Source organism: Lynx canadensis, chromosome D2 (genome assembly GCF_007474595.2).
Source record: "Lynx canadensis isolate LIC74 chromosome D2, mLynCan4.pri.v2, whole genome shotgun sequence".
Classification (NCBI taxonomy): Eukaryota; Metazoa; Chordata; class Mammalia; order Carnivora; family Felidae; genus Lynx; species Lynx canadensis.
The window spans coordinates 67,146,108-67,170,667 of NC_044313.2; the positions used below are offsets into that span (position 1 = coordinate 67,146,108).

The 24,560-nt window shown below is 38.6% G+C and overlaps 1 protein-coding gene across 1 annotated transcript in view; it reads right to left on the reverse strand.

Annotated features, from left to right (window-relative positions):
• Window positions 1-24,560, reverse strand: part of BICC1 (BicC family RNA binding protein 1) — a 284,184-nt gene that overhangs the window by 106,857 nt on the left and 152,767 nt on the right. The window contains exon 3 of the mRNA XM_030334902.1: window positions 5,770-5,839. Within this exon, the coding sequence (XP_030190762.1) occupies window positions 5,770-5,839 (70 nt within the window). The remainder of the gene's footprint in view (window positions 1-5,769; window positions 5,840-24,560) is intronic.

A 24,560-nucleotide genomic window follows, 5' to 3' on the forward strand; every position in this document is an offset into this window, starting at 1 on the left:
AATATTATTGGTGATATGTCAATTATGTAACCAAACACTAACTAAAACAGCCACAACAGAGGCGCCTGGGTGGCTCAGTCAGTTAAGCATCTGACTTCGGCTCAGGTCATGATCTCGCCGTCAATGCATTCGAGCCCGACTTCTGGCTCTGTGCTGACACTGTGGAGCCTGCAGCCTGAAGCCTGCTTTAGATTCTGTGTCTCCCTCTCTCTCTGCCCCTACCCTACTTGTGCTCTGTCTCTCAAAAGTAAGTAAATGTTAAAAAAAATTTTTTTATAAATAAAGCAGCCACAACAAAAACAACTCTGGCTGGAAGACAACCAGGAGGCTGCATCTTGTTAAGTTTCATTTACAAGCTTACTAGGAAAGGCAGAGAGTTTCATTCAGGTGCCCCATGAATGACAAAGATGAGGTCATTTCATCGCTTCCCTGAAGTTTCCTTTTACTACTCAGAACCACTGAAAGGAGCTTTAGACACACTGGTGTCAGCCAAAAATTATGTCACGTTCATTCACTTAAAAGATCTATAGGAAAGACATTATTAGCATTTTTCATAATAGTAAATGCCACTCCTGTGTAAAGGCCATGATTTTAAACCTTTCTACTACACAGCACAGCTTAGTGGCTTACAACTCCATCTCTACCAGTGGTTTCACTTTAACCATGACTGAGCTGAACGGAGGTATCAGAAAATCTGCAAATACTTACTGAGTGCCAACTATGTACTGGTTACAGTGCTAAGGATACTCTTTACCCTTTGGGGAACTGATCACTTAGAACAGCATTCTCCAACCTGTCTTTGTCACTCATTTTACACCATGAACTAGTAATATTTATATGTTTATATATACATGTAAATAGTGACATATATGACATAAAACAATACTCTTACACTCTGCTTTCTTTTCTAATCTAGTTGTATTTTTTTATATGCTGGTTGTGATGACTAAAATAATTTTTGAGACAATAACTCACCACTGGAAACACTGTAGCATGGCACACCATGCCATGCCTCTTCTCTGTTCTCTGCCCCATATGAGCAGTACAGTGATAAAAGCCTCAACTAGTTCAATGTGAATGCTCAACAAAAGTGTACATACATTCAACATTTTCCTCTGGAAAAAATAAAATGAACAGTCTTCAATTTTTCTCAACCTAAGATTTCCTATTACATATCACTTGTTCTGATGGAATGCAACCAAAAATAATAAAACCTAATTTTGATGATCCTCTTGTTTATTCCAGGAGGAAGAGAACAGCCAAACTTGGTGCTAAATCGCCTCGAAACCAGGACACATCAAGCAATTCAGCCACACCTCTCATTCCTGATCATTCTGGGGCATCCTGAATAGTCATAAAAGAAACAGTTTCTATCACTTCAACTCTGTAAGATGACAACTTCCCAGAACAAAAGACAATAAAGCTTCACTAATGCTGGCCACATTTATTTGGAATTTGGCATAAAAACTTTAAACAATTTTCACCCACATTTACAACTTTGCCAGTCTAGGAAGAAAGAGACTGATGAGCAAACTACGGACAAAAAGAAGACCATAAGAAAAATGTTTACCTTAATTAAGAGAGAACAAACTCATCTAGCATTGCATGCCACACAATCATAACAGTGTGATAAATTCTCATTATAAATCACTTTTATCTATTAAGGCAGGTCTGGAAGGACTTCTAGTTGGCAAAACAGTCAAACTTGTTCAAAATGCTATCTACACAGGGGCGCCTGGGTGGCGCAGTCGGTTAAGCGTCCGACTTCAGCCAGGTCACGATCTCGCGGTCCGTGGGTTCGAGCCCCGCGTCGGGCTCTGGGCTGATGGCTCAGAGCCTGGAGCCTGTTTCCGATTCTGTGTCTCCCTCTCTCTCTGCCCCTCGCCCGTTCATGCTCTGTCTCTCTCTGTCCCAAAAATAAATAAACGTTGAAAAAAAAAAAAAAACGCTATCTACACTTTAATGAAGCTGCATTTACTTTAAAATAGGCTGTGATTCAGAATAGCATATTAAAAATTTTAATGTGTGCCTGAAGTTATTCTGTTAGTAAGGTTTTACAGTATTAAACACCTTAATCCTTAAGTGCTGTCCTCAGAGACATAAACCACTGATTTTTCTATTCAAAGCAGAATATTCTAGTACTCTGAACCTAAGAGATGGAAAGATTTTTATTTTCTTCTACTCAAAATAAATGTATGCTATATAGAAGAAATACTATATATTGCTTTATTTTTCTTCTTCATGACACCCCCATTAGGACAACCCTAGAATTGCCTACTTCAATGTTAATTATATTGAATCTTAAATTCTTAGTTCTTTCTAGCTGTAATGAGAATCAACCTTCCAATAATTTCAAATGCTTATAAATTTTTTAAAGTTCCATAGTCCTTACTTAGTTTTGTATGACAAAACATGCCCTTTCCCAAAATGCCATGCTTACTAAGTGGAAATATTTCTAATACATTTTTTTCACTGTATTCTATATGGTTAAAGAGAATGGAGGAGTAAAAGGGAATGAGAGAAGGACGAATGAGGGGTAGAGAGAGGGACAAATTTTACTCAAAATTATTCTTCACACAGGGGCGCCTGGGTGGCGCAGTCGGTTACGTGTCCGACTTCAGCCAGGTCACGATCTCGCGGTCCGTGAGTTCGAGCCCCGCGTCGGGCTCTGGGCTGATGGCTCAGAGCCTGGAGCCTGTTTCCGATTCTGTGTCTCCCTCTCTCTCTGCCCCTCCCCCGTTCATGCTCTGTCTCTCTCTGTCCCAAAAATAAATAAAAAACGTTGAAAAAAAAATTAAAAAAAAAATTATTCTTCACACAGGCACTGAACAATGGTTCATCACTCTAAACTTATTCATGCTAACTACAAAGATGACAGAAACATAAAATTAATGAATCCATAAAAGTGCAGTTTTTGGAAACCAAGATGGACATTATCAAGAAAAAAAGGACTGACTGTTGAAGGACTTTTGCCCATTTTTCAATAGCAATCATCACCCACTACCTTTCAACATGGTCTTCTCAGTAACTAAGTCATAGTATTTCCAAGTCAGATGGTGAGATTTTTGGCTTACAAAGTCAGCTTAACCATAAAAGCCACCAAAGGAACTTGTTAAGTATATGTTTCCTAATCTCACCATAGACGTACTGAACCAGAATCTCCAGAGAAGAATCTGAATTTCTGAAGTGATGGCAAATTCAGGTAGTTGGCTTTTTGCCTTTCTGCCAGGCAGCTCCCTACCAGCAATTCAACCAAAGTAGCCATACAGCTACTCATTTGGCCACTCTACTAAAGGATTGATGGCTTAAAACATAAAGCATAGGACTAAATTCCAATGGGGTAAAGAAAGGGGCAGACTGGTAGCAGTAGCCATGAAAAATGTATCTCTAGGCTTATATGTGCAACCAATAAGATCAAAAGTCTAGAGAGTGAAATACAACACAATCCATGGCTATATTCTCTCTAGCATCATCTGGGGATTGTCTGTATATTCCAAGTCATCACACCACCATGGGATTTAGAATTTAATAACCATCTAAAACATGGCATGAATCCCTAGATACATTTATATTCTTGGATATCTTGAGTAGTAATACTTTAGAATAAAGAAGGTTTAAAATAAAGACTAACAACTGTTTTCTATACAACATTCAGAGGCAGATACCCACATCAAATGGGAGAATTGCCTTCAAAAGTGCCTCCTGCCATTTTCATTTTATTTTTACTTATTAAAAATCATAATTAAACAAATTTCATCTCTGAATTTAAAAAACTTTAACTTAATATAGGAATACACATATCAGGGATGTTAGCCAAAACTGATTCAGCAGCTGTGTGTTTAAGTAACAAGAGCAACTCAAATTCTGAATAGCAAATTCCTCTGAGGAAAACTTTTGATTTTTTCTCTCTTCCTTGAGCTCAATCTCTCTCTTTTGGCACATTCTACTCATCATACAATACTGTGTACATTCATAGCACTTCATAAATAATAGAAAAATAAAATGACGTCTGTAGACATAGGCCTGGAGGGATCAGTTCTTAGGCACAATTCCAATGGTTAACTTTAACCATGGGGAAATTATGCTAAATGCCCTCAAAACATACTGCCGAAATATTTTTATTTTCAAAGAAAAATTTATAATCAAAATGTGGAATATAGTTGGCTATTCTGAATGGGTTAAGTGTGTCAATGACTGGAAACTAAGCTAAAACATTAACCTCATCTATTTTTCTCCATATTATCTAAAATCTCTAAAATTGTAACCACATTTTGAATAAAAAAATCAATTCCAAGTTTCTCATGATAATTGGGGGAAAACACAGCATGGGTAATGCAAGAGAATAAGCCATCTAAAATTATCTTAAATCATTTTAATATTCATGTTTCCTTGGGGATTTTTAGAGACTGATCAAATTACATTTTGATTAGGATAAGTAATGAAGTTCATCACATTTTTTAAGTAAAAATATCTGACAATAGGGAAAAAGAATCCAATTTATGCTCAAGTTCCAATTTATTCAAGTAGTAGGCTAGGAATTTTTAAATTGCCACAAACAACCAAACAGGTAGGTAATCCACTAATGAGTAATTTCTTTTTCAGCATGATGAGTATAAAACATCTCAACACACTGAAGATTGAGCATATATCCTACAGCACTTGGCAAATGCAAGGTGTATACTAGCTATGTAATTATACTTGGAAATTCACCATGCTTTCTTATGACTGGTGAGAACCCAGGCTTCCCAGCTCTTGCCACCACAATCAGTCCACTGAAGTCCCGCTAACAGTACTCACAACAACAACCGTAGAATAATTTACATTCCATGTGATGAGTAACTAATAAAATGAGATTAAAGGAAGGCATTCTAAACTAAAATAAGAAAAGAAATTGAGAAATCCCGCAATGTTTATTATTATTTAGCAATAAAAGTCATAGGGAGAAGGGGAAGCAAATATGAAACCAAACAGCAACAACAAAAAAACTAGACCACAACAGATAATGTTCAGCTTGCATAATCATTGTTTTTGAATTGTTTGATGGTATCTCTCATTATCTCCTAATGACTGTATACACAACAAAGTTTGTTGAGACTAAGGTTATACTTTGGAAAACAATTCATAAAAATATATACTGGCAGGTCACTTGAAACTACTATGTAACCTTGGAAGAAAACTCAAGGTGCCTATACTTCCATTCCTGACCATCCATGCATTGGATAGTGTGTTCTAGAATAAAGCAGAAGAAAGGCCACCCAAGGGAAATTCTCAGCCTAAAAGAGAAATGTAGCACATTCATCACTGTTTGACAGATGAAAAGAAGAAGCGTGCAAGAAAGGAAATCTAAGGTTTGTACCACATTGGAAAGAAAAAAAAATTGGCTATTAAATCTGTGTGGTACAAAAAAAGATGCCTACTGTATAAACACTGGAAGTTTATGTATTGAAAACACTTTATTACACGTGGAGAGTTACCATTACTTATGGCCACTGAATGAAAGGGCATCACTGAAATCATAATTTGCTATGGTATCTCCTATAAAAACATTTCCATTATAATAAAATACTTAATTTTTTTGGTTGTTGGATAAAAGGCATAATTTTCAATTATGATAAGCCTTCCAAAATATTGCTATTACACAAATATTTTGGGACATATGTGGTAAGAATAAAGGTTGATTTTCTCCCGGCAAACTTCCAGGGTTTTTTTTCCCAGTAATTCCAGTCTCCATTATCAAAGCCACCAATTGCACCATCTCTCATGATTTACCTTTCTTGGATTTGGCTCCAATCTTCAGTTTTGATGGCCAAGCAATCTGCGTATTTGTTTCCTCCATGATCTGTAACAAAAATTAAGAGAGAAAAATATTGATTCAATTAAGAGCTTGTATTTACAGTTAAGATTCTTCTAAAAAAATTATTTTCAAGTCTTTAGTCTCATGCTGATAAAGTGATCTCATCTTAAAATAATGCAAAAGAAAAACTTGGTGAAAAGAGATACTCATTTTTATAAGCCTTTAATCTACTAAAAATATTCAAGTATATTTTGTTACTCCCAGTGTTCCTCTCTGTGATGCTCCAGAATTTTAGCATAGAGACAACAAAACCAAAAGTACATGAACAAGTAATTGACCCCACTTGACGCCAGAACTCTCAGAGATGCTTGCGCTGAATAAAATTCCCCAAGACCATCGCCAACAGATTGCAACACACCAAACATAATCCTTGTAATACAAAACTACGTGGGCTAGGCCATACTAAATGAAGATTTTTTTTTTCTGGGAAAAAAAATAACAACTTGCTCTGGTCACATTTGTATTTCATTAAAACTGATGTAAAACCTCTAAATACGACATCATGTCCTAAGGCTGCATTCCCATCATCCTTCGCCTAGTGCAAAATGGCATCTCTGCCCCAGTTCTTTTCTGCTTCCATGTAGTTAACACAGGCCAGGGGGCCTTGGACCCAAATGTGCCAAGGTGCAAGAACAAGTGAGGGAAACAACAACCACAGAGCTAAGGCAGTAGATGGCAATTAAAAAAGAATAACCAAAAAATGTTCATCCTTGTTCCTCTCTTATCACATGAATAAGACTAGATTAAGGTTTACTTTTGTACCATGAATACAAAATTCACCAAAGAAATTGATAGAGCAAACAACTAAACAAGTTAATAGGCAAATAACAGCAACTAGCATACATTAACCACTTCAAATAGTAGAGTAATATATACTTTTTCATATGGACTTAGTGTTAGTTAACTAAACAAACTAAAGGTGAAGACAACTAAACACAGTGAGATTAATAAAAAAATACCTTTATCCCTTCAGCACAGTCTATGTCTTATGTAGACATAAGGCTACATGCTTAACATGTTAACGTGCACTGTACTTCTCTTAATCCCCCTTTTCACAGCATAAAAGAACTTTCAGCAGATGTTTCAAACAGGCAGCTCACAGATGCACTTTGTCTACCCATCATAAGGTTTTTAAAATGTGAGCCAACATTTTTAACTCTGGGAATTTCACATAGAAATTAAGATTTCTGGTTCTCTGGAAAACTTGACAGATTAGCACCTGGAGCTCACATTCCCACATGGCAACACTTGGCTGGCACTAGGACCAGATGCCCTCTTCCATCAGGTCCAGGAAGGTTCTGGGCTGTACCCCACAGCCCCCACTGGGTCTCTCACACTGAGGTCAAGAGCCACTTGCCATTATCATCACATTTGTGTTACTCACTTGCCATTTATCATGGTGTTTATACTGCTATTTTTCTCAGAGAAATATTTCTCTATACCTGTGTATCTCTATTAAAGACTGAAAAACAAAAATGAGGTCACACAGTCCTCACTAAGTCAATGTACTGGCCTGGCCCTGAAAGTAGGTGAACTTGTTACCTCGACCCTCTAAGACCTGGACCTGCTTCTTCTCCTCCCATCTCATGTTGCCCTTGTTAATGTGCTCTAATCCATATTTCAAAATTAAGTAAATAAATATTATCCTCTTCAGTTTCTTCTGCTTCCCAGGAACATGCCAGCAGGCTTTCCCCATAGGGCTTCTGTGCCCACACTCACTCGCCCTTTCCACTCCTGCATGACCCCAACTGGAATTCTTCCCATCTGTCTGTGCTGACTTCTCTCCTATCCCTTACCGTATTCTGAAATTCTCCTATTTTCTGTATTTACTTGTTTATAATCTGTCTCTGCAAAATAAAAGCTCTCTATCCTACACACAGCAAGCACAGGATACATTTGGGTAAATGAATCTTCATAGCATGCTTACAAAGCAGACTTCTTTATTCCTCACACAGGTAGGAAGCAGTAGAGTGGAGATAAAAATGCCAGGCTATTTGTAAAGACCATATTTTAATGACCAAACCATACGGAACATAGGGTCTCTTTTTAAAACATGTATATATGCTTTAATATTTGTGCATAACAAGTGGCTTTAACATCCTACAAATATTTATCAAGAGCCTACCTAGGTTCCACAAGTGCCAGGACCCACAGCTATGAATAAGATACAACTCCTGGCATCCACAAGCTTACAGTCCAGTCAAGGACACAGATAAAAAAGCCAACCGCTTAACAGTAAACCAGCTGCTAGCACAGGATCTGCTCACAAGGGCAGCTCACAGCCACTATCTTGAAAGGGCCAGTTAAGGGAGGTGGTTAATAAAGGTTCCCTAAAATATAATCTATAAAATCACTTAAGTCCTGAAGCCAAGTAAAAGTAAATGTCTGGGTAAGTTCAACAGTCACTGAATGAGGGGAGGAAGCTCCAATTAGGAGGGACTTCTCCTATAGTCCAGCTATATAGTTCCAGCTACTATACGTACATATATCTTCAAAGTGACTAAAAATTGATTCAGAATTTTCCTCTAAGTTGCTTTATGCCAAAGACATAAAATGGAAAAATGAGACCATACTATATATAATGCTGCTGGTGGGGAAGCATTATAATTTGCATACTTTTCTTTTTCTGAATTAAATAATTTGGCCATTTAATCCAGTAAATTATGTTGGGTGCCACAATTATAATACTATTATAAAGAAGTCTCCTTGTCAACATATGGTGGCAAGACATAACTTTCTAAAATCTTAATCATCTGCAGAAGTTCCTAGAAATCACCCTGCATAAGTATTATCTTTTTATTAAATACCAATAGATGCTCCATGATAGAAAATAATATGCCAGAGATAATACCCTAGTAGTAAATAACAGCCATCAAGTCAAAATGCTACTTCACACACACTCCCTCTAAGCTTCCCACCAGTCTGGAGTCTCCACAACCTACCCGCCTCGACACTCTCTGTGAGGGGAAAAGAGACTATCCCAAGCTTAGTAACCCTAACTCTAAAACCGGAGTTTCATCTTCCACACCACATGCTCTCCAAAGTTCTATGACTGGCAGTCAATGTCAAACCTTACAGAGAAAACAAATTGCTAGTTGTTGGAATCTAGCACCTGTAGCTGACCTTCTCTCTATGTTTAGGGGGAAAAAAACAAACAAACAAACAAACCGACTCCATTGAATATCATGTGTAGCCAGTCAATGCCACCCACACAGGTCATTCACCAGGCTGCAGTCCCCATACAGAGCTCCAAATGGATGCCTTCTCAGACATCCCTTTATTTGTTCATCACTGTGTGTAATCTGGTCATTAAGAGAAGGAGTCAAATACCAGCTCTGCCACTTTCTAGCTATCATTTTGGGCAAATTACTTTTATCAGCTTTTTATCCTCTGTATAATTATAATTATAGTACCTACTCATAGAATTGTTGTGAGGTTTTGATAAGAAAACATGTGGAAAACCTCAAACACAGAACATGGCCCACAGTGGTTGTTAGATAATATTAACCCCTGTGTTAATTACACATACATTACTTTTGGTCGGGCACCGTCCTGGAAACTAGGGATATGACAGCAAACAAGATGGTGTTTCCCTCCAGGATCTCATGGTCTAACAAGGGAGAGGACAGGTTAACCCAACATTATGTACTGTGTGTCAAGTTTCAGAATGAGACAGGGCAATATGAGAGTATATAGAGGGAGTCCTAGCCCAGTCATGGGCAGTCAAGGAAAGTTACCCCAAAGAAATGCCTATTAATGCTGTCACCTGAAGGAAGAGAAACAGCTAGCTGGATAAAAGGTAGGAGAAAGCATCCCACATAGAAGAGTGCGTGTAGAAAGGTCAAGGGGTGCCTGGGTAGCTCAGTCGGTTAAGCGTCCGACTTTGCCTCAGGTCATGATTTCACATCTCGTGGGTTTGAGCCCCGCATCAGGCTCTGTGCTGACAGCTCAGAGCCTGGAGCCTGCTTCAGATTCTGTGTCTCCCTCTCTCTTTGCCTCTCCCCTGCTCTCACTCTCTCTCTCAAAAATAAATAAACATAAAAAAAAAGAAAGGTCTAGAAGGAAGGAGGGTAGGTACTCCAGAGGATTTGAGGGTGATTCAGTGTGGCTGAGGTGCTTCAAGGCTCACTTCATAAATCCAGGACAGCAAATGTGTCTCACGTCTTCTCCTCCCTCCTATGGATGTGCACATGGACATGCTCACAAAGACTTGAAGACATGACATAAATCAAAGACATACAGGACCTGTGCTTGGCTACTGCTCACTACTCTATGAACCAGGAAAGTAACTGCAAATAGGAAGAGGCAATACTTACTTCACTTTTAGGAAGTCAAAATTCCCCTTAGGAAGTTATCAATGAAGCTTTTTAAACTATCACCTCCAATGACTCCAAATCAGTTCCTACAGCACAGTCACTGCATACTAACAGTTGGTTTTAGCCTCAGCCAGTTATGGAATAGTAGAGTGTGAAAGGGCCTCTAATCAGGGGGAGGAGGAAAACCAGTTCTCTGGTGGGAGTGTTGGGGGAGGATGGTCCAGGAAGGCCAGGACTGAAGCTGGATTACCAGAGCAGGGGCTGAAGCATGAGCCCCGGTAGAAGAGGATGTAGACTGCAGGGTGCAGAGGCAGAAATCAGGGCACTAAGCAAGTGAAAGGCTCTGTGTACAGCAAGCTACTTTTTAAAAAGATGTCCTAAATGGACATCAAGACAAATAGGAAGGTAAATCAAGGTAAATAAGGGAGCTGGAAAAGGTGAGGTCCAGAAGCTGAGGCCTGAAATCAAAGAAGCAACAAAACCTCTGGGAAAAAAATGACTCTCTTATGTCTCAAAAAAGGAAAAAAAAAAAAAAGAAATTCTAAAGTGACTTCCAGCTAGCTTTTTTAAAACAATCTTATTATGGCCTTGTTTCTACCTTCACAAAATCAAAGCCCAAAGAACACACTACTAATTTTGAATCATTTTCTATACACATTAAATCACACTTTAAATATTTTAAAGACTTATATTAACTCATTATTCTGGATGATGTACATTAATAAAGCAGCTAAAGGAGATCAGTGGAAAAACTGGGATTTCTCCTAGAGGAAAAAAGCGGCGGTGGGGGGGGGGGCGGGGAGCAGCTAGAAAGCTTATAGATGAGTTACATATATTTTTTAAGATGTCCCTGGGCTTCCAGACAACCCTGACGTAAGTGCTTACTTTCCATTTCAAAGAGGCCATGTCTGCCTTGATTAAGAGCTCTGGTGTAGATACAAGTGATATAAATGTCACTGAGTAGACTGGGTTGTTGACCAGTGATGTTTAAAGTGTTAAAGTGATGTTTTTTAAAAATCACAGAAATGGGACCACTAAAGCAGTTAATCTTAAGGATCTCATAATGGATGAAAACACTGACACCTTTTCAAAAAAACATTATATACTTTCCACAATCCAATTAATTTCTACAAGGAAATCACTTTACAGAAACCCATGTTATGCCCTAATTCTTAAACAAGTCAGGATATTGTCCAAAATGTTCAATTTGCATTCAAGGAATAATTCAATTTAGTGGCTAACAGTGACCAACCCCTCTCCAAAAAAAATAAGATGTGTGAAATTTGAACTGAAAGTTGGGAAACACACTTAAAATGGCTAATGCTTCCTTGTAGAGCAAGGACACCATGCATTATCATGGCAGTTAAGCAAATGCTTTGGTGTGCAAACCACAAAATCTCCAAGAAGAAAATGATTATCTTCTGTCTCAGGGAGAAAAATCCTGGAGTTCCAGCTAGTTTTCTTGGTTTTGTTTTTAATATCATTGCCCTGGTTTCTACCTTCAAAAAAAATCAAAGCTCAAATGTTTACTGAATCATTTTCAGTAAACACTAAATGACACCTTAAATATTTATTCTAACTCATAATTCTGGGTGCTATATGTTTAAGCCATTTCAAATATGTTAATTTCAACTTCAGGACACCTCCATTATCAAGAGAGTATCTTCTCAATTCTGTCAATTTCAGCTAGGTTTCTTTATTTCATTATAAGCAGCAATTCTATATGTCATGAGGAGAGATGAGATTTTAGAGGAGCTTATCTAAAGATGAAATATTTTGAAAAATAACTATTTTAAGTTTATGTTGTCAAACTTGCTATACTCATTACTAACAGAGGATTAATAATGGAAATGTAATTTAATTCTTATGCTAATTTCAGATCTGAGGAACAGAAATATTTACAGTAACAAAAGTATTTAACCCAAGAATATCAATTTTGAAACATATAAAGCAATTAAGATTGTTGACATCAGAAAGAATATATACTTTTTAGTTCATCTTTAATAGTTACTCTTTCATGGGGCACCTGCTCAGTCAGTTTCAGTCAATTAAGCATCTGTTCCTTGATTTCAACTCAGGTCATGACCTCACAGTTCACGAGGTTGAGCCCTGCATTAGGCTCCTCGCTGACGGCACAGAGCCTGCTTGGGATTCTCTGTTTCCCTCTCTCTCTGCCCCTCCTCTGCTCATGTGTGCATTCTCTCTCTCTCTCAAATAAACTTAAAATATTTTTTTTAAAAATAAAAACCAAATAAAAGTTACTTTTTCATGATGAAAAATGTGATGAAGATAGTATCCTGTGGATATGTAACAGCTCTGTTAACATCTTTTTAATTCATATTTGTATTTTGTAAATAGGGCATAACGTACCCTGATCAAAGAGTAATAGTACTGCTTTTTTTATATTAAAAAGGTACCTAATAAACAAGGAATCATATATTCCTGTTTTGGTTTTAGTTTCTATGGGGAGTATGAGAAGGAAAGTTGGCAAGGGAGCATAATGTTTACATGGCCTGGAATTTTAAATTTTTTTAATTGGAAGAAAGTTCTATCAGCTATTGAAAAAAATTTCATCACAGATTTATTTACAAGGGATAATTTAAGTAATTTCACTTAGCCAAAATATTTTGCCAAAATTAGAATAAAATAAATAAGTTAAAATCCAATCAAAATCTACATGGAGTTTCATCCATGATAAAAAAATAATTATTTATATTCTTCAATGCTCAAGTCATAATAAATGTTTTTTTCCATCTCCAACAAATTCCATATTAATACACCATGTGGAAAGAGAACATATCTACCAATATTCACTATACTACAGATTCTGCAAGTTTGCAGCAATTACAGGATAATATCTTACAGATGATGGAAACCTTTGCCAAACCAACAATTCTACTAACATGCTTATTTCACCAAATTCTTCAACCCAGACATAAAGTTAAAAATCCACAGGTAAGTAAACACAGCATTTCAGATCAACCAACGACAAGTCTGTCTACGCTGACTTTACTCGAAATATTTATTCTTGGACCAGGAAAAGAACACTGAACACTCTAACTTGACATTTATACTCTATTGAAAATTCATCATTCAAAATGGCTACCAGCTGGGAGCCATCTGCAGCCTGCTTCCCCAAAAAACTAGCTCATCTGTGATTCTAGTTTCCTTTTATCAATAGAGAAATAGGTCTATCCTCATGGAGAAGGCTGTTTCAAGTTACTTCAGGTACTAATGGGTTGTGAGTCAATTTGCTGCATTTCACAATGAAAGGAGCTACGTGAGAAAAGAGCCAACTAGAAAGCCCTGAAAAGTGGAGATGGGAAAGTAGTGAACTTCTCACATGAGGGGGTGTCTAAAAGCTGGGGATGTTTATTTTGCTGAGACATTAGCAGGCTCTGTTGTATTTCATTTTAAATCCACGAAATGCATCTCACTGATTCAGTTATTTGTCATCTTCAGAACAATTCCTCACATTTGTCTAATATTCTTATACATTTCCCATGTATTCCTCACAATAATCTCAGAAATCAGATAAGTGTAACCTATTTTGCAGATAGGCATGTGGCAAAGTCCAGTGAGAATCTAAATCACATGACTCCCTGGCAAGGGAAATTTCTGCCCCACTTGGCTTACAAAGTAAGTGAAAAATACCACATATTTATGGAGGTGGGGGGGGGGACATCTGAAAGCCCAACCTCCCAGAATTCCACCATGGAGTGCTCACTAGCAGCAGAGTTCCTGCCCCTCAACACTCTGATTAACTAATGACAGAATAATCCAGAGATAGCCCCAGAATGGTTCAATCCAGGAAAGGATCACCACCTCCATGAACATATGCAGCATATCGGATGCATTTTGGCTGTCACAATGACACAACAGAGGGCCACACTGGCACTCACTGGCCAGGGCTACAGAAGCTAAACTTCCAACAAAGAGCAGGACAAACCCACTCAAGATGTCCATATACACATCCTGGCTTGGCACAGTTCCAAGAGGCATAAAGTTGCCATAGCTTAGGTAAATGGTGCCAATCTCCCAACAAGACAAGATTACATTCCAGTTAACAAAGTACATTAATTGTGAGTAGTTGCATCAAATACACATTCTGCTGCCCTCTCTTTCAGGATACAAATCACTACATCTTTATCACTGACCAGTCATGCCACTTCTTTCAAAGTCTGTGGGGGATTACTCACTGCACATCTGTAATCAGTTCATGCACAGATGGCAGACCAAGGAGTTGTACTGACTCCTTGTCTCCCAAGGTAAGAAACAATGACATTTTACAAAAAATGGATAATCAAAAGTGGAAACTGGCCAACCACGATGAAAGTACAGCAAACAAACAGTGATATTGGAAGTGAAATCTGAGTCAAATGTCAGGGGTACAGAATCTGGGATGCTGGGAATGAAGACACCATCGCTATTAGAGAGGCTGTGATACGCAGCCAGAGGAAACTCAGTGCATACAAGCCTAGTGACATAAATAATGAAAGTGGTTGTGACAAAGAGGAGCTGATGCTGGCAAAATACTACACATTAAAGAAACTCTGGGAGATATTTCACAACTTTCAAAGTACAAAGGATGACATGTTGGAGTCGGATCTAGACTTACGGTTACCAAGGCACAGAAAAGATGCTCCCTCAGTATCATACGCTATACAATAAAAAAAGCACTGTTTCAACTATTCTTTTTCCTTAATTATTTTAATGTGTATTTATTTTTGAGAGAGAGAGACAGAGACAGAGACAGAGACAGAGTGTGAGCAGCAGAGGGGCAGAAAGGGAAGAAGGCACAGAACCAGAAGCAGGCTCCAGACTCCCAGCTGTCAGCACAGAGTGTGACACAGGGCTCGAACTCATGAACTGTGAGGTCATGATCTGAGCCGAAGTTGGACGCTTAACCAACTAAGCCATCCAGGTGCCCCAAGTTCCAACTATTTTTGACAAGTTTTTTACCAAAAAAAAAAAAGAAATACATTCATTCTCAATATTTCTAACATTTAAATACAGTGCATTAAATAATTGGCTTTAATATCTTCATTTTCCTATACATTTATCACTAACAGAAACTTTTAATATTTTCACAAAAATGTTTAGAAGTTTGAACATGTTTAGAACATGTTTAAAAATGTTTAGAACAATGAACATCATTCAAGTTTCCCAGTGATTACTGAAAGCACTCTGCAGTTTCAGCTTGCACAGTCATTTTTATGGTCCCACGTTGCTGTGCAAGTTGAGGACTACCTTTTATGCCCTATTGAGAATAACTGATAAGGGGCTTCACACTGTTCCAACCATAGGCAAGCTTAAATAATTCATTTCTAGAAGTTCAGAGAACTCCCCCTTATCAACCAAAATCTAGCTCAAATATACCCTCCACTCTGAACACTCTCCCAACCCTCCTGGCCAGAAGTCATCTTTCTCTCTCCCCTCCCCACTCTAACTTTGTTGTGGCAACATTATAGTACTTATTTCTTTGCTTGTTTTTCCAATCCCACCAATAAAGTGGCCTCCCAATGGCCAACAAACTGTATCTTGTTCACTTCTAAACATTTGAATCTAGCACTTAGGATCTAAGAAGCATTGTTAAAATACAGTGGAGATAAGAAAGGTCAAAAGGAGAGGCAACAATTATCTAAGACTTTCCAATTACTTGGCACTTGGTAAATCAGACAGAGTAGAACAGCTCCATCTACACAGTCTCCTTTAACTCATACAAAAAATGGTATCTGTTAGGAATCTGCTTATCAAAATAAATGAACTAAGTCAATATTCCTTAAATGAAAGTAAATTCTGTATCACTGACAGAATTCATTCTCCCAGGGAATGTCTGCATACTAATGGATAAAGAAACTCTCCAACTAAAATGTCTGAGGTGGAGAAGTACAGTGAGTGGCAAGCTGGGCCAAGTATGGGTTGTGGACAGTGGGAAGCCTAAGTTCTGTCATTTCCACTCTAGCCTATGGCTGGCACAGGCTCAGGGGCCCGCATCTGCCCATTGTAAAAGATGAGCCAGATTTCTGTATTAAGTCTCCTGATTTTCTAAAAATTTTTTTTAATATTAATTTTTGAGAGACAGAGACAGAGCACGAGCAGTGAGGGGCAGAAAGAGAGAAGGAGACACAGAATCTGAAGCAGGCTCCAGGATCTGAGCTGTCAGCACAGAGCCTGAAGCAGGGCTTGAACCCATGAACTGCAAGATCATGACCTAAGCTGAAGTCACACACTCAACTGACTGAACCACCCAGGTGCCCTAAATCTCCTGATTTCTAAATGTGACCTATTTCAATTATATAAAAAACACTGTGGGCCAGAGAAAGCATGGACCCTACTACTTTCTGACCTGTGCTCCAAACCAACAAGAATTTTCATGGGGTATGAGTGGGTTATTTATAATGATCTATGTTAATGAAGAACAGGTTTCTTGGTTCCCCAGGGACATAAGGATCTGTAATTCTTAATGCTATTTCATTCCCCAACTATCACTTTATTATAATTTCCCAGAAAGTTTAAATATATCTTTATCATATCTATTATCACAAGTGTATAATAAAAAGGTTAAACCTGAACTATCTAACTTGTATATAACTTGAATATAATGGTTTAATAGTACATATCTTGGGGAAAAAATGTAATAGTATTGATATCTCTAACAAAATCAAGTTACCAAACTTTGTTAACTTTCTAGCCTCTAATTTTTCATAAGCCCATTATTCTAGTTACATGATTTCACATTATATGCTTTTTTAGGCAACACATTTTACCATCCACATCACCTTAATCTTCTTCAAGCAAACAATCCTACTTAGCTCAGTAAACCCCAGTAGGATTAATGCTGACTGGTAATGACAGATTAGCACAAAAGCAGATCTATAATGGCATCCCTAAGACATTAATAAGATAAAATTCTATGCAGGCTGTACTGGGTAAATAGGAAACGAAGTACTAGGTTTGAGAGAAGTTTGCTTTAAAAAAGGAATAATGAAGAGGTACATATTGGTTATGCTACTATTGTAACAACTCCAAATGTCAGTTGATGAACACAAAAGTTCCTCTCTCCTGTTAAATGGACTGCATAGGTCAGCAAAGGGCTTGGTTTTCCACAGTCATTCAGCGAGCCAAGCTTATGGAGGCCTTTCCATTTTATGGCTGCCCATCTAGAATCCATGGCCTCCTATCTCCCTTTGGAAGAAAAATAGGAAGAATCCTGTGCCAAACTTTTACTACCTTGGCCTCAAAGAAAAACAGATTACCTCCCTCACATTCCATTGACCATAACTACACACATAGCTCTACCAATTCAAAAGGAGCTAGGTCATGCAGGGGGCAATTAGAGTATTTGCTGGGCATTACTGTCTCTGCCAGATGGTTCTTTATTTTTTAAGTTTATTTATTTATTTTGAGAGAGAGAGAGAGAGAGACAGACAGACAGACACGGACGGACAGGCAAGGAGAGGCACAGAAAGAAGGAAAGAGAGAATCTCAAGCAGGCTCTGCACCATCCGCACAGAGCCCAATGTGGGGCTCAAACTCACAAACTGCAAGACCATGACCTGAGCCAAAATTAAGGGCTGGAAGCTTAACTGACTGAGCTACCCAGTCGCCTCTGCCAGATGGTTCTTTTAAAAGCTTCAACATCATATAGTAAAACCTACTCTTGCTCCTTTCAGAATCCAGACTTGTACACATAACCTCCTAAACATATCTCTGCCTTGATATCCCACCAGCTCCTTAGACATGTTTAAACTGTGCACAATCTTCTCCACACAACAGGACATTATAAGTTGTCTATCCAGGATCCAGGAATCAACCTGGTTATCTAATAGAGTGATGCCACTCCCAATGCCAGGGACTGGTTTAAGAATAGGCGTGAATCGGGGCGCCTGGGTGGTGCAGTCGGTTGGGTGTCCGACTTCAGCCAGGTCACGATCTCGCGGTCCGGGAGTTCGAGCCCTGCATCGGGCTCTGGGCTGATGGCTCAGAGCCTGGAGCCTGTTTCCGATTCTGTGTCTCCCTCTCTCTCTGCCCCTCCCCTGTTCATGCTCTGTCTCTGTCCCAAAAATAAATAAACGTTGAAAAAAAAAATTAAAAAAAAAAAAGAATAGGCATGAACCTAAAGCTCAACAACAACAAAATAAACTAAGCAACTTGACCCCAAAATGGGCAGACATGAATAGACTTTTCTCCAACAAAGATATGCAAATGGCTGATAAGCACATGAAAAGATGCTCGACACCACTGATCATTACAGAAGTGGAAATCGAAAGTATAAACAGCATCTCACACCCATTAAGATGGCTACTATCACACACAAAAAAAGCAGAAAGTGCATGCTGACAAGGATGTGGATAAATTAGAACTCTTGTGCACAGTTGGTAGGAATGTAAAATGGTAGAGCTGCTGTTGAAAACAGCAATGTGGAACATGGAACACCAAGAGCAATTCATCAAAAAATTAAAAATATAATTAGCACATTATCTAGCAATTTCACTCCTGGCTATACACCCAAAAACTGAAATCAGAGTCGCACAGAGATATTTATACATCCACATTCATAGTAGTGCTATTCATGATAGTTAAAATGTGGAAATGTAATACAAGTGTCCATCGATGGATGAATGGAAAAGCAAAATGTGGTACATGCATACAATGGAACAGTATGAGGCCTTATAAAGGAAGGAAATTCTAACATATCTACAACATGGATGAACCTTGAGGCATTATGCTAAGTAAAACAAGCCAGTCACAAAAATACAAATACTGTATGATTCCATTTCATGAGAAAATTTACCTCAAGTTGTCAAAATCATAGAGACAAAAAGTAGAATTGTGGCTTGTTTTCAGGGGCTACAGGGAGGGGGCAATGAGGATTTATTAATGGGTACAGAGTTTCAGTTTTACAAGATGCGAAAAGCTATGGGGATGGCTGCTGGTGATAGTTGAACAACAATATGAATGTTTTTATTACCACTGGACACTTAAAAATGGTTAAGATGGTAAATTTTATGTTATGTGGATTTTACCACAATTAAAAGAAGAGGAGTGGCTGGGTGGTTCAGCCAACTGAGCATCCAACTCTTGATTTAAGCTCAAGTAATGATCCCAGAGTCATGGAATCGAACCCTGTGTCAGGCTCTGTGCTGAGCATGGGGCCTTAAGATTCTCTCTCTCTCAGGGCCCCTGGGTGGTTCAGTTGGTTAAGCGTCCAACTCTTGATTTTGGTTCAGGTAATGATCTCATGGTATGCGGACAGAGCCCCTCATCGGACTCTGCACTGAGAGATGGAGCCTGCTTGGGATTCTCTCTTGCCTTCTCTCTCTGTGCCCCTCCCCTGCTCACTTGTGCTCTCTCTCAAAATAAATAAACATTAAAAAAAAATTCTCTTTCTCCCCCTCTCATGTGTGTTCTCTCCCTCAAATAAAAAAAAAAATTAAAATTAAAAAAAGAAAGAAAGAATAGCCAGGCATGTGATGCAATTTGGGTGAAAGATAAATAAGAAAAGGTTTGATGGGCACTTTTGAGAATGAAGCTTTCTGGCTTTTTAAAGAGAATTTCTGAAAAGGTTCTCTCTCTCCCACTAGATGGGAAACAAAGACACATGGAGCCCTGATGCTACAAGAAGAGAATCAGCTCTGGGATAAAACTGACAGGGTGGAAGACAGAGCTGAGTCAGAGAACATCTGAGTCCTGGATAACATCACAAAGCTTCTTGATCAACTATCCCTGAAGCCATTACCTGTGCACACTTCAGTAATGAGAGCAGGTACCTGTTCATGTTGGTGAAGCCAGCCTGTTACTGGAAATGGAAAGCATCCCACTGGATGCACATTCCAAACCTGGTCCTCCTTCTGACTTCCACACTTTTCTCTGATATGTGTTCAAAGCTGTCCTCTCACCTCCCATAGCTTCTCCCTCGCTGCCCACACTACTGTACCCAATCAGTTGCACAGACCTAGTGATTCTCTCCCCCAAACTGTGCCCAGAACCTAAAACAACCTTCCATCCAGGTAATTACCACTCCTGAGCATTTCCACAAAGGGCTTCACACGTGGTAGCAGCACTTCCAGCTCTCTCCCCTTCAAGTCGTAAGTGCGGATATTTCCCTCCTCTAAATCCACCAGTGCTTATTCATTATCTCTTAAGTCGGGCACAAACTTCTTGGCCTAACATTAAGGCTGTCCATACCAGGCCACGACCCACCTCTTTGGTTTTACTTTTCCTCAGTCTCCTCTACCTTCATCACCACCACTATCCACTGTCCTGCCCACACCCAATCCCTATGGTTTTCTTGCATTATGTAAGCAGTTCTATTGTTTCATGGTCTCCTGCACTCAATTTCTATCTGTTGTTCATCACAAAGCATAAAAGCAACTTCAAGATCCCCTCAATTTAATACAATCTTTCCCTCCTCTGAGCTGCTATATTGTCTTTCTTATGCCACTTATATTTCTATTTTTAAACTGGATCAACCCCCTTCTAGAATAAACTATCTTTGAGGGAAAAGTCTATTTTACTTATAGTGAACTTGCCAGGTCTTTCAAGGCCTAATTATTGGTAAGGCAATGAAAGTTACACTTTTGACAATCACAAAGAGGATGTCTGGGCATTTCATTTGCAAGACAGTTTTAAGCTTCTAGAAGAACAATCCACTGCCCTTTGAGGGAACCAAAGGTAGAATCACATTATTTTAATAGGATCATATATCTAAATCAAGAGTCCCTGGCTCAGATGTCAACTGGAGTCAGGCAAGGAACAGTTAGGAATGGATGGGCAGAGTGCATGCTTTTAATTCAAATATACATTCCACACACACACACAAAAATAGACATACAAAGATTATTCATTGCCCCAAATACATTTTCTCTCATTTTCCTGAAATTCACCACCCCCTTATTCATATTTCCCCTTGATCTATAAATATGGGTACAAGAATTACTCCACCATGAGAAAACCAACAGTGCACTGACACCAACCGTCACAGAATAAGAGGGAGTGGAAGAGCATGTGGCAAACAGGGACACATCACTAGCTCCAACCAGCATGTGTAGACACTGGCCCAAAGTAGCCAGACTTTCCGACTTTCCAAGAAAAGCTATCAAACCAGACTGGCATGTAAAATCTCCTTAATTTTAAAATGCAGCTAAATAATGTACTTAAAAATCACTATTTAGATAAATATGATATGGCCTAAACTAAATGTTCATATACCAAATACAACCAGCAAGCCATTCTCTTGTTTTCTGTTTACCTGAGATGGGTTAAAAGAGAAATTACAGAATGTGGTAATACTCAAAAAGTGAATAGATGGTGCTTCTATCAGAATCAGAAAATCCTGTGCCCCAGGCATTTTACAAAGAGCTGGGCTTTGATCTTAGGAAGAAGGAACAGGCAGCTTTACAAGCCAGCACCTGACTACGGGTCTAGGGCATTTGGTGGGGAGGCCCAGGGCTAAAGGCTGCTGGGAAGCTGAGATCAATTAAGCCTCATACAAGGTTATATGTGAATTCCCTTGCACTTGGTAGAAATTTTTAAAACCACTAAATTTTCCTGAATTAATGTTAAATTAACACTTCCAAGAGGATGCCAGAAAAATAAAGTATTACCCTGTTGAATTTGGTACAGCATGACAGAAAATATCTACTGTACTATAAATGTATTTTTCTGCAAAAGTAATTTTAAATATTTCTGACATAGGAAAAAGTATAGAGCTCATAAAAAGTTATGAGTAATATTCAAAGGATTTATACATTTCAAAAATTATTTTAATTGATTATGAAAATTTCCAAAGAAGCTACTCCGGAGACTTAAGTGCACTAACGATGTCACAAGGGAGACGTGGAAAGACAAACATACAGATATACTAAGGTTTCATTCATTTGCAAAAGTGTAGAATTAGATTTGGCAATATTTCAGATGTCTTCATGTGATTCTTAGAATAAAAGTTTCAAACAGTTTTTCCCTTGTGAATTTTCAGGTTCTTAACATCTAAAAAGAATCCAATTAAAAACCACCAAACTTTCCAAATGCTGGTTTCAAGAAATTAAGATTCTTTCGATACAACTCAAATTCCAAAACCTATTCACACCTGATAAAATGGCATAATTATCCTATATTATGAAATATGAACCAGTTGGTGAGGTATATTTTTACCATTATGCATTCATTCATTTATCAAACAAGGTAAGTATGAGACACTATGCTCAACCTACGAGCAACAACGATGGACAGCTATGGCCACTGCTCTCACAAGGCTGGTATTATACTCAGGGAAACCAACAACCAACCCTTACACCCTTAACTACAAAGTGTAAGAAGTTTCATGAAAGAAACGTACATGTTGCAATGATCTCACCTAACACAGAGATGCCATGTAGTCTATTAATCAAGGGAAGGCTATGCCTTGATGAAATGAGCCACAATATGAAGCATAGTTACATCAAAGTGGATAATGAAAATCATGCCTGGGAGAGGGAGCAACATTCATTCACTTTTAAATATATTTACTGCATGCCAGATATGTGTCAGTCATTGCAGTAAACATTAGGCATAAATAGTGAATAGAATTTAAATAGTCCCTGATTACACTTATAATCTACTGGGGGAAATGAACAAGTATAATAAAATAAATCTACTGGGAGAAATGAAGAAAAGGCAGCAGGAAGAAATCATTTTTTAAGTGTGGTAGGGGTTAAAAAAGAACAGGATGCTCTGAGTCAGAACAGTAAGAGGGGCCGTACTTTATACTACATGAGACGATCTCTGAGAGCGTCACTGAAAGATGCCAAGGAAAACATAAAGAACATTGCAAGCTGAGAGTACAATACAGCACAAAGGCCCTGAAGCAGGAGGGAACTCAGTGTTAAAGGTCTGAAAGGCAACCAGAAAGCAGGAGGAAACAGCAATAGGTTAGGCAGAGAGGGTAGTAAGGGCCAAGTCCAAAGCCTGGAGAGCCACGATAAGGGGGTTGGATCTCAATATAAAGAGCTAGGAAGGCAATGAAGGGCTTTAAGCCTTGGAGGAACACGACCATATTTGTCTTTTACAGATCACACTGAAGAAGGCAGGACTGGGAGTAGAGAGAAGAGCTAGGAGGGCATTGCAACTGTCCAGCAAGAGATGATGGGAGCGTGGAGAAGGGTCAGGATGGCATAGACAAAGAAAAATGAAGCAAATCAACATATACTGAGGGTGGAACTGACAAGACTACTGATTGATTTGATTGGGGAGGAGTGATGAAAGAGGAGTTATCAAGTTGTCAATCAGGTTTCTGGTTCAAATAACTAGATGGCTCATGCAATCACTGAGACTAGAAGAAAGAAAGAGACCAAATGAGACTAAGAAAATAAAAGTTTTAGTTAAGTTACATTTTTGAAGTCTATGAGCCACTCTAGTAGATTTATAGCCAAGTGGAAATATCAGGCTAAGGTGATAAGAATCTAGTGATCAGAAGGAAAAAAAATTAATTGGAACTATAAATTTGGAATTAGATATTTTAGATCATGGAATCTGAGACTCTCACCTACTAAAGACAGAAAAAACAAAGGTCCTCCCAATTTGGGTGTGAAACTAACCTTGAGACAAAGTAGAATGGTAAGTAGAATGGAGGTCAGGGGAATAGGGAATAGGTATTGTTTCATGGTCACGAAGTTTTGCTTTGGGAAGGTGAAAAAGTTCTGAACATGGATGGTGGTGACGGTTGCAAAACAGGGTGAATATACTTAATGCCACTTAAAAATGGTTAAAATAATCTTACGTAGTGTGACTTTAATAAAAAAATAAACTAAACCTCAAGAATTCCAACATTTAGACATTGGGTAGAACATGAGATGCTGAAAACACCAGGGAGGGAATGAGCTTCCAGAATGGTAGCAGACAATGATGAAGTCATAGAGAACAAAGGGAAAACTCCAGACTAATCCCCACACAGGAGAGTTCCTTAAAGAAAGAAGAACTGAAAGCTCCTGAGAAATTAAGTCAAATGAAAGACTTCAAAGTATCCCTTGGAATTTTAAAACATCAGTGGAAGGGTAAGTGCAGGAGTTGGAGTGAGTTGAGAAGTAGAATATGATTAGATGACTTTTTTAAGAAGTTTTGACTCTGACAAAAAGCCGAAAAACAAGAGGGTGGCTGGAGAAGAATGTGATGCCAAGGGAGATATGACAGTTCTAAGGAGCCTACTCCAAGTCCGCTTTCTCCCAATTAGAACCCTCAATTTTCAGCTGGGCACATGGACACCTAAATTAAGTACTCTGACTTCCTCGAAGACAGGGATGGCCAGAAAACTAAGTTCTGCCTAGGGATGCTAGGAGATTCTAGGGAATCCCATGATTCAATATGTTCTGTCCCTTCTTCCATCCAACTCACTAGACTGCGGTTCCAACTTG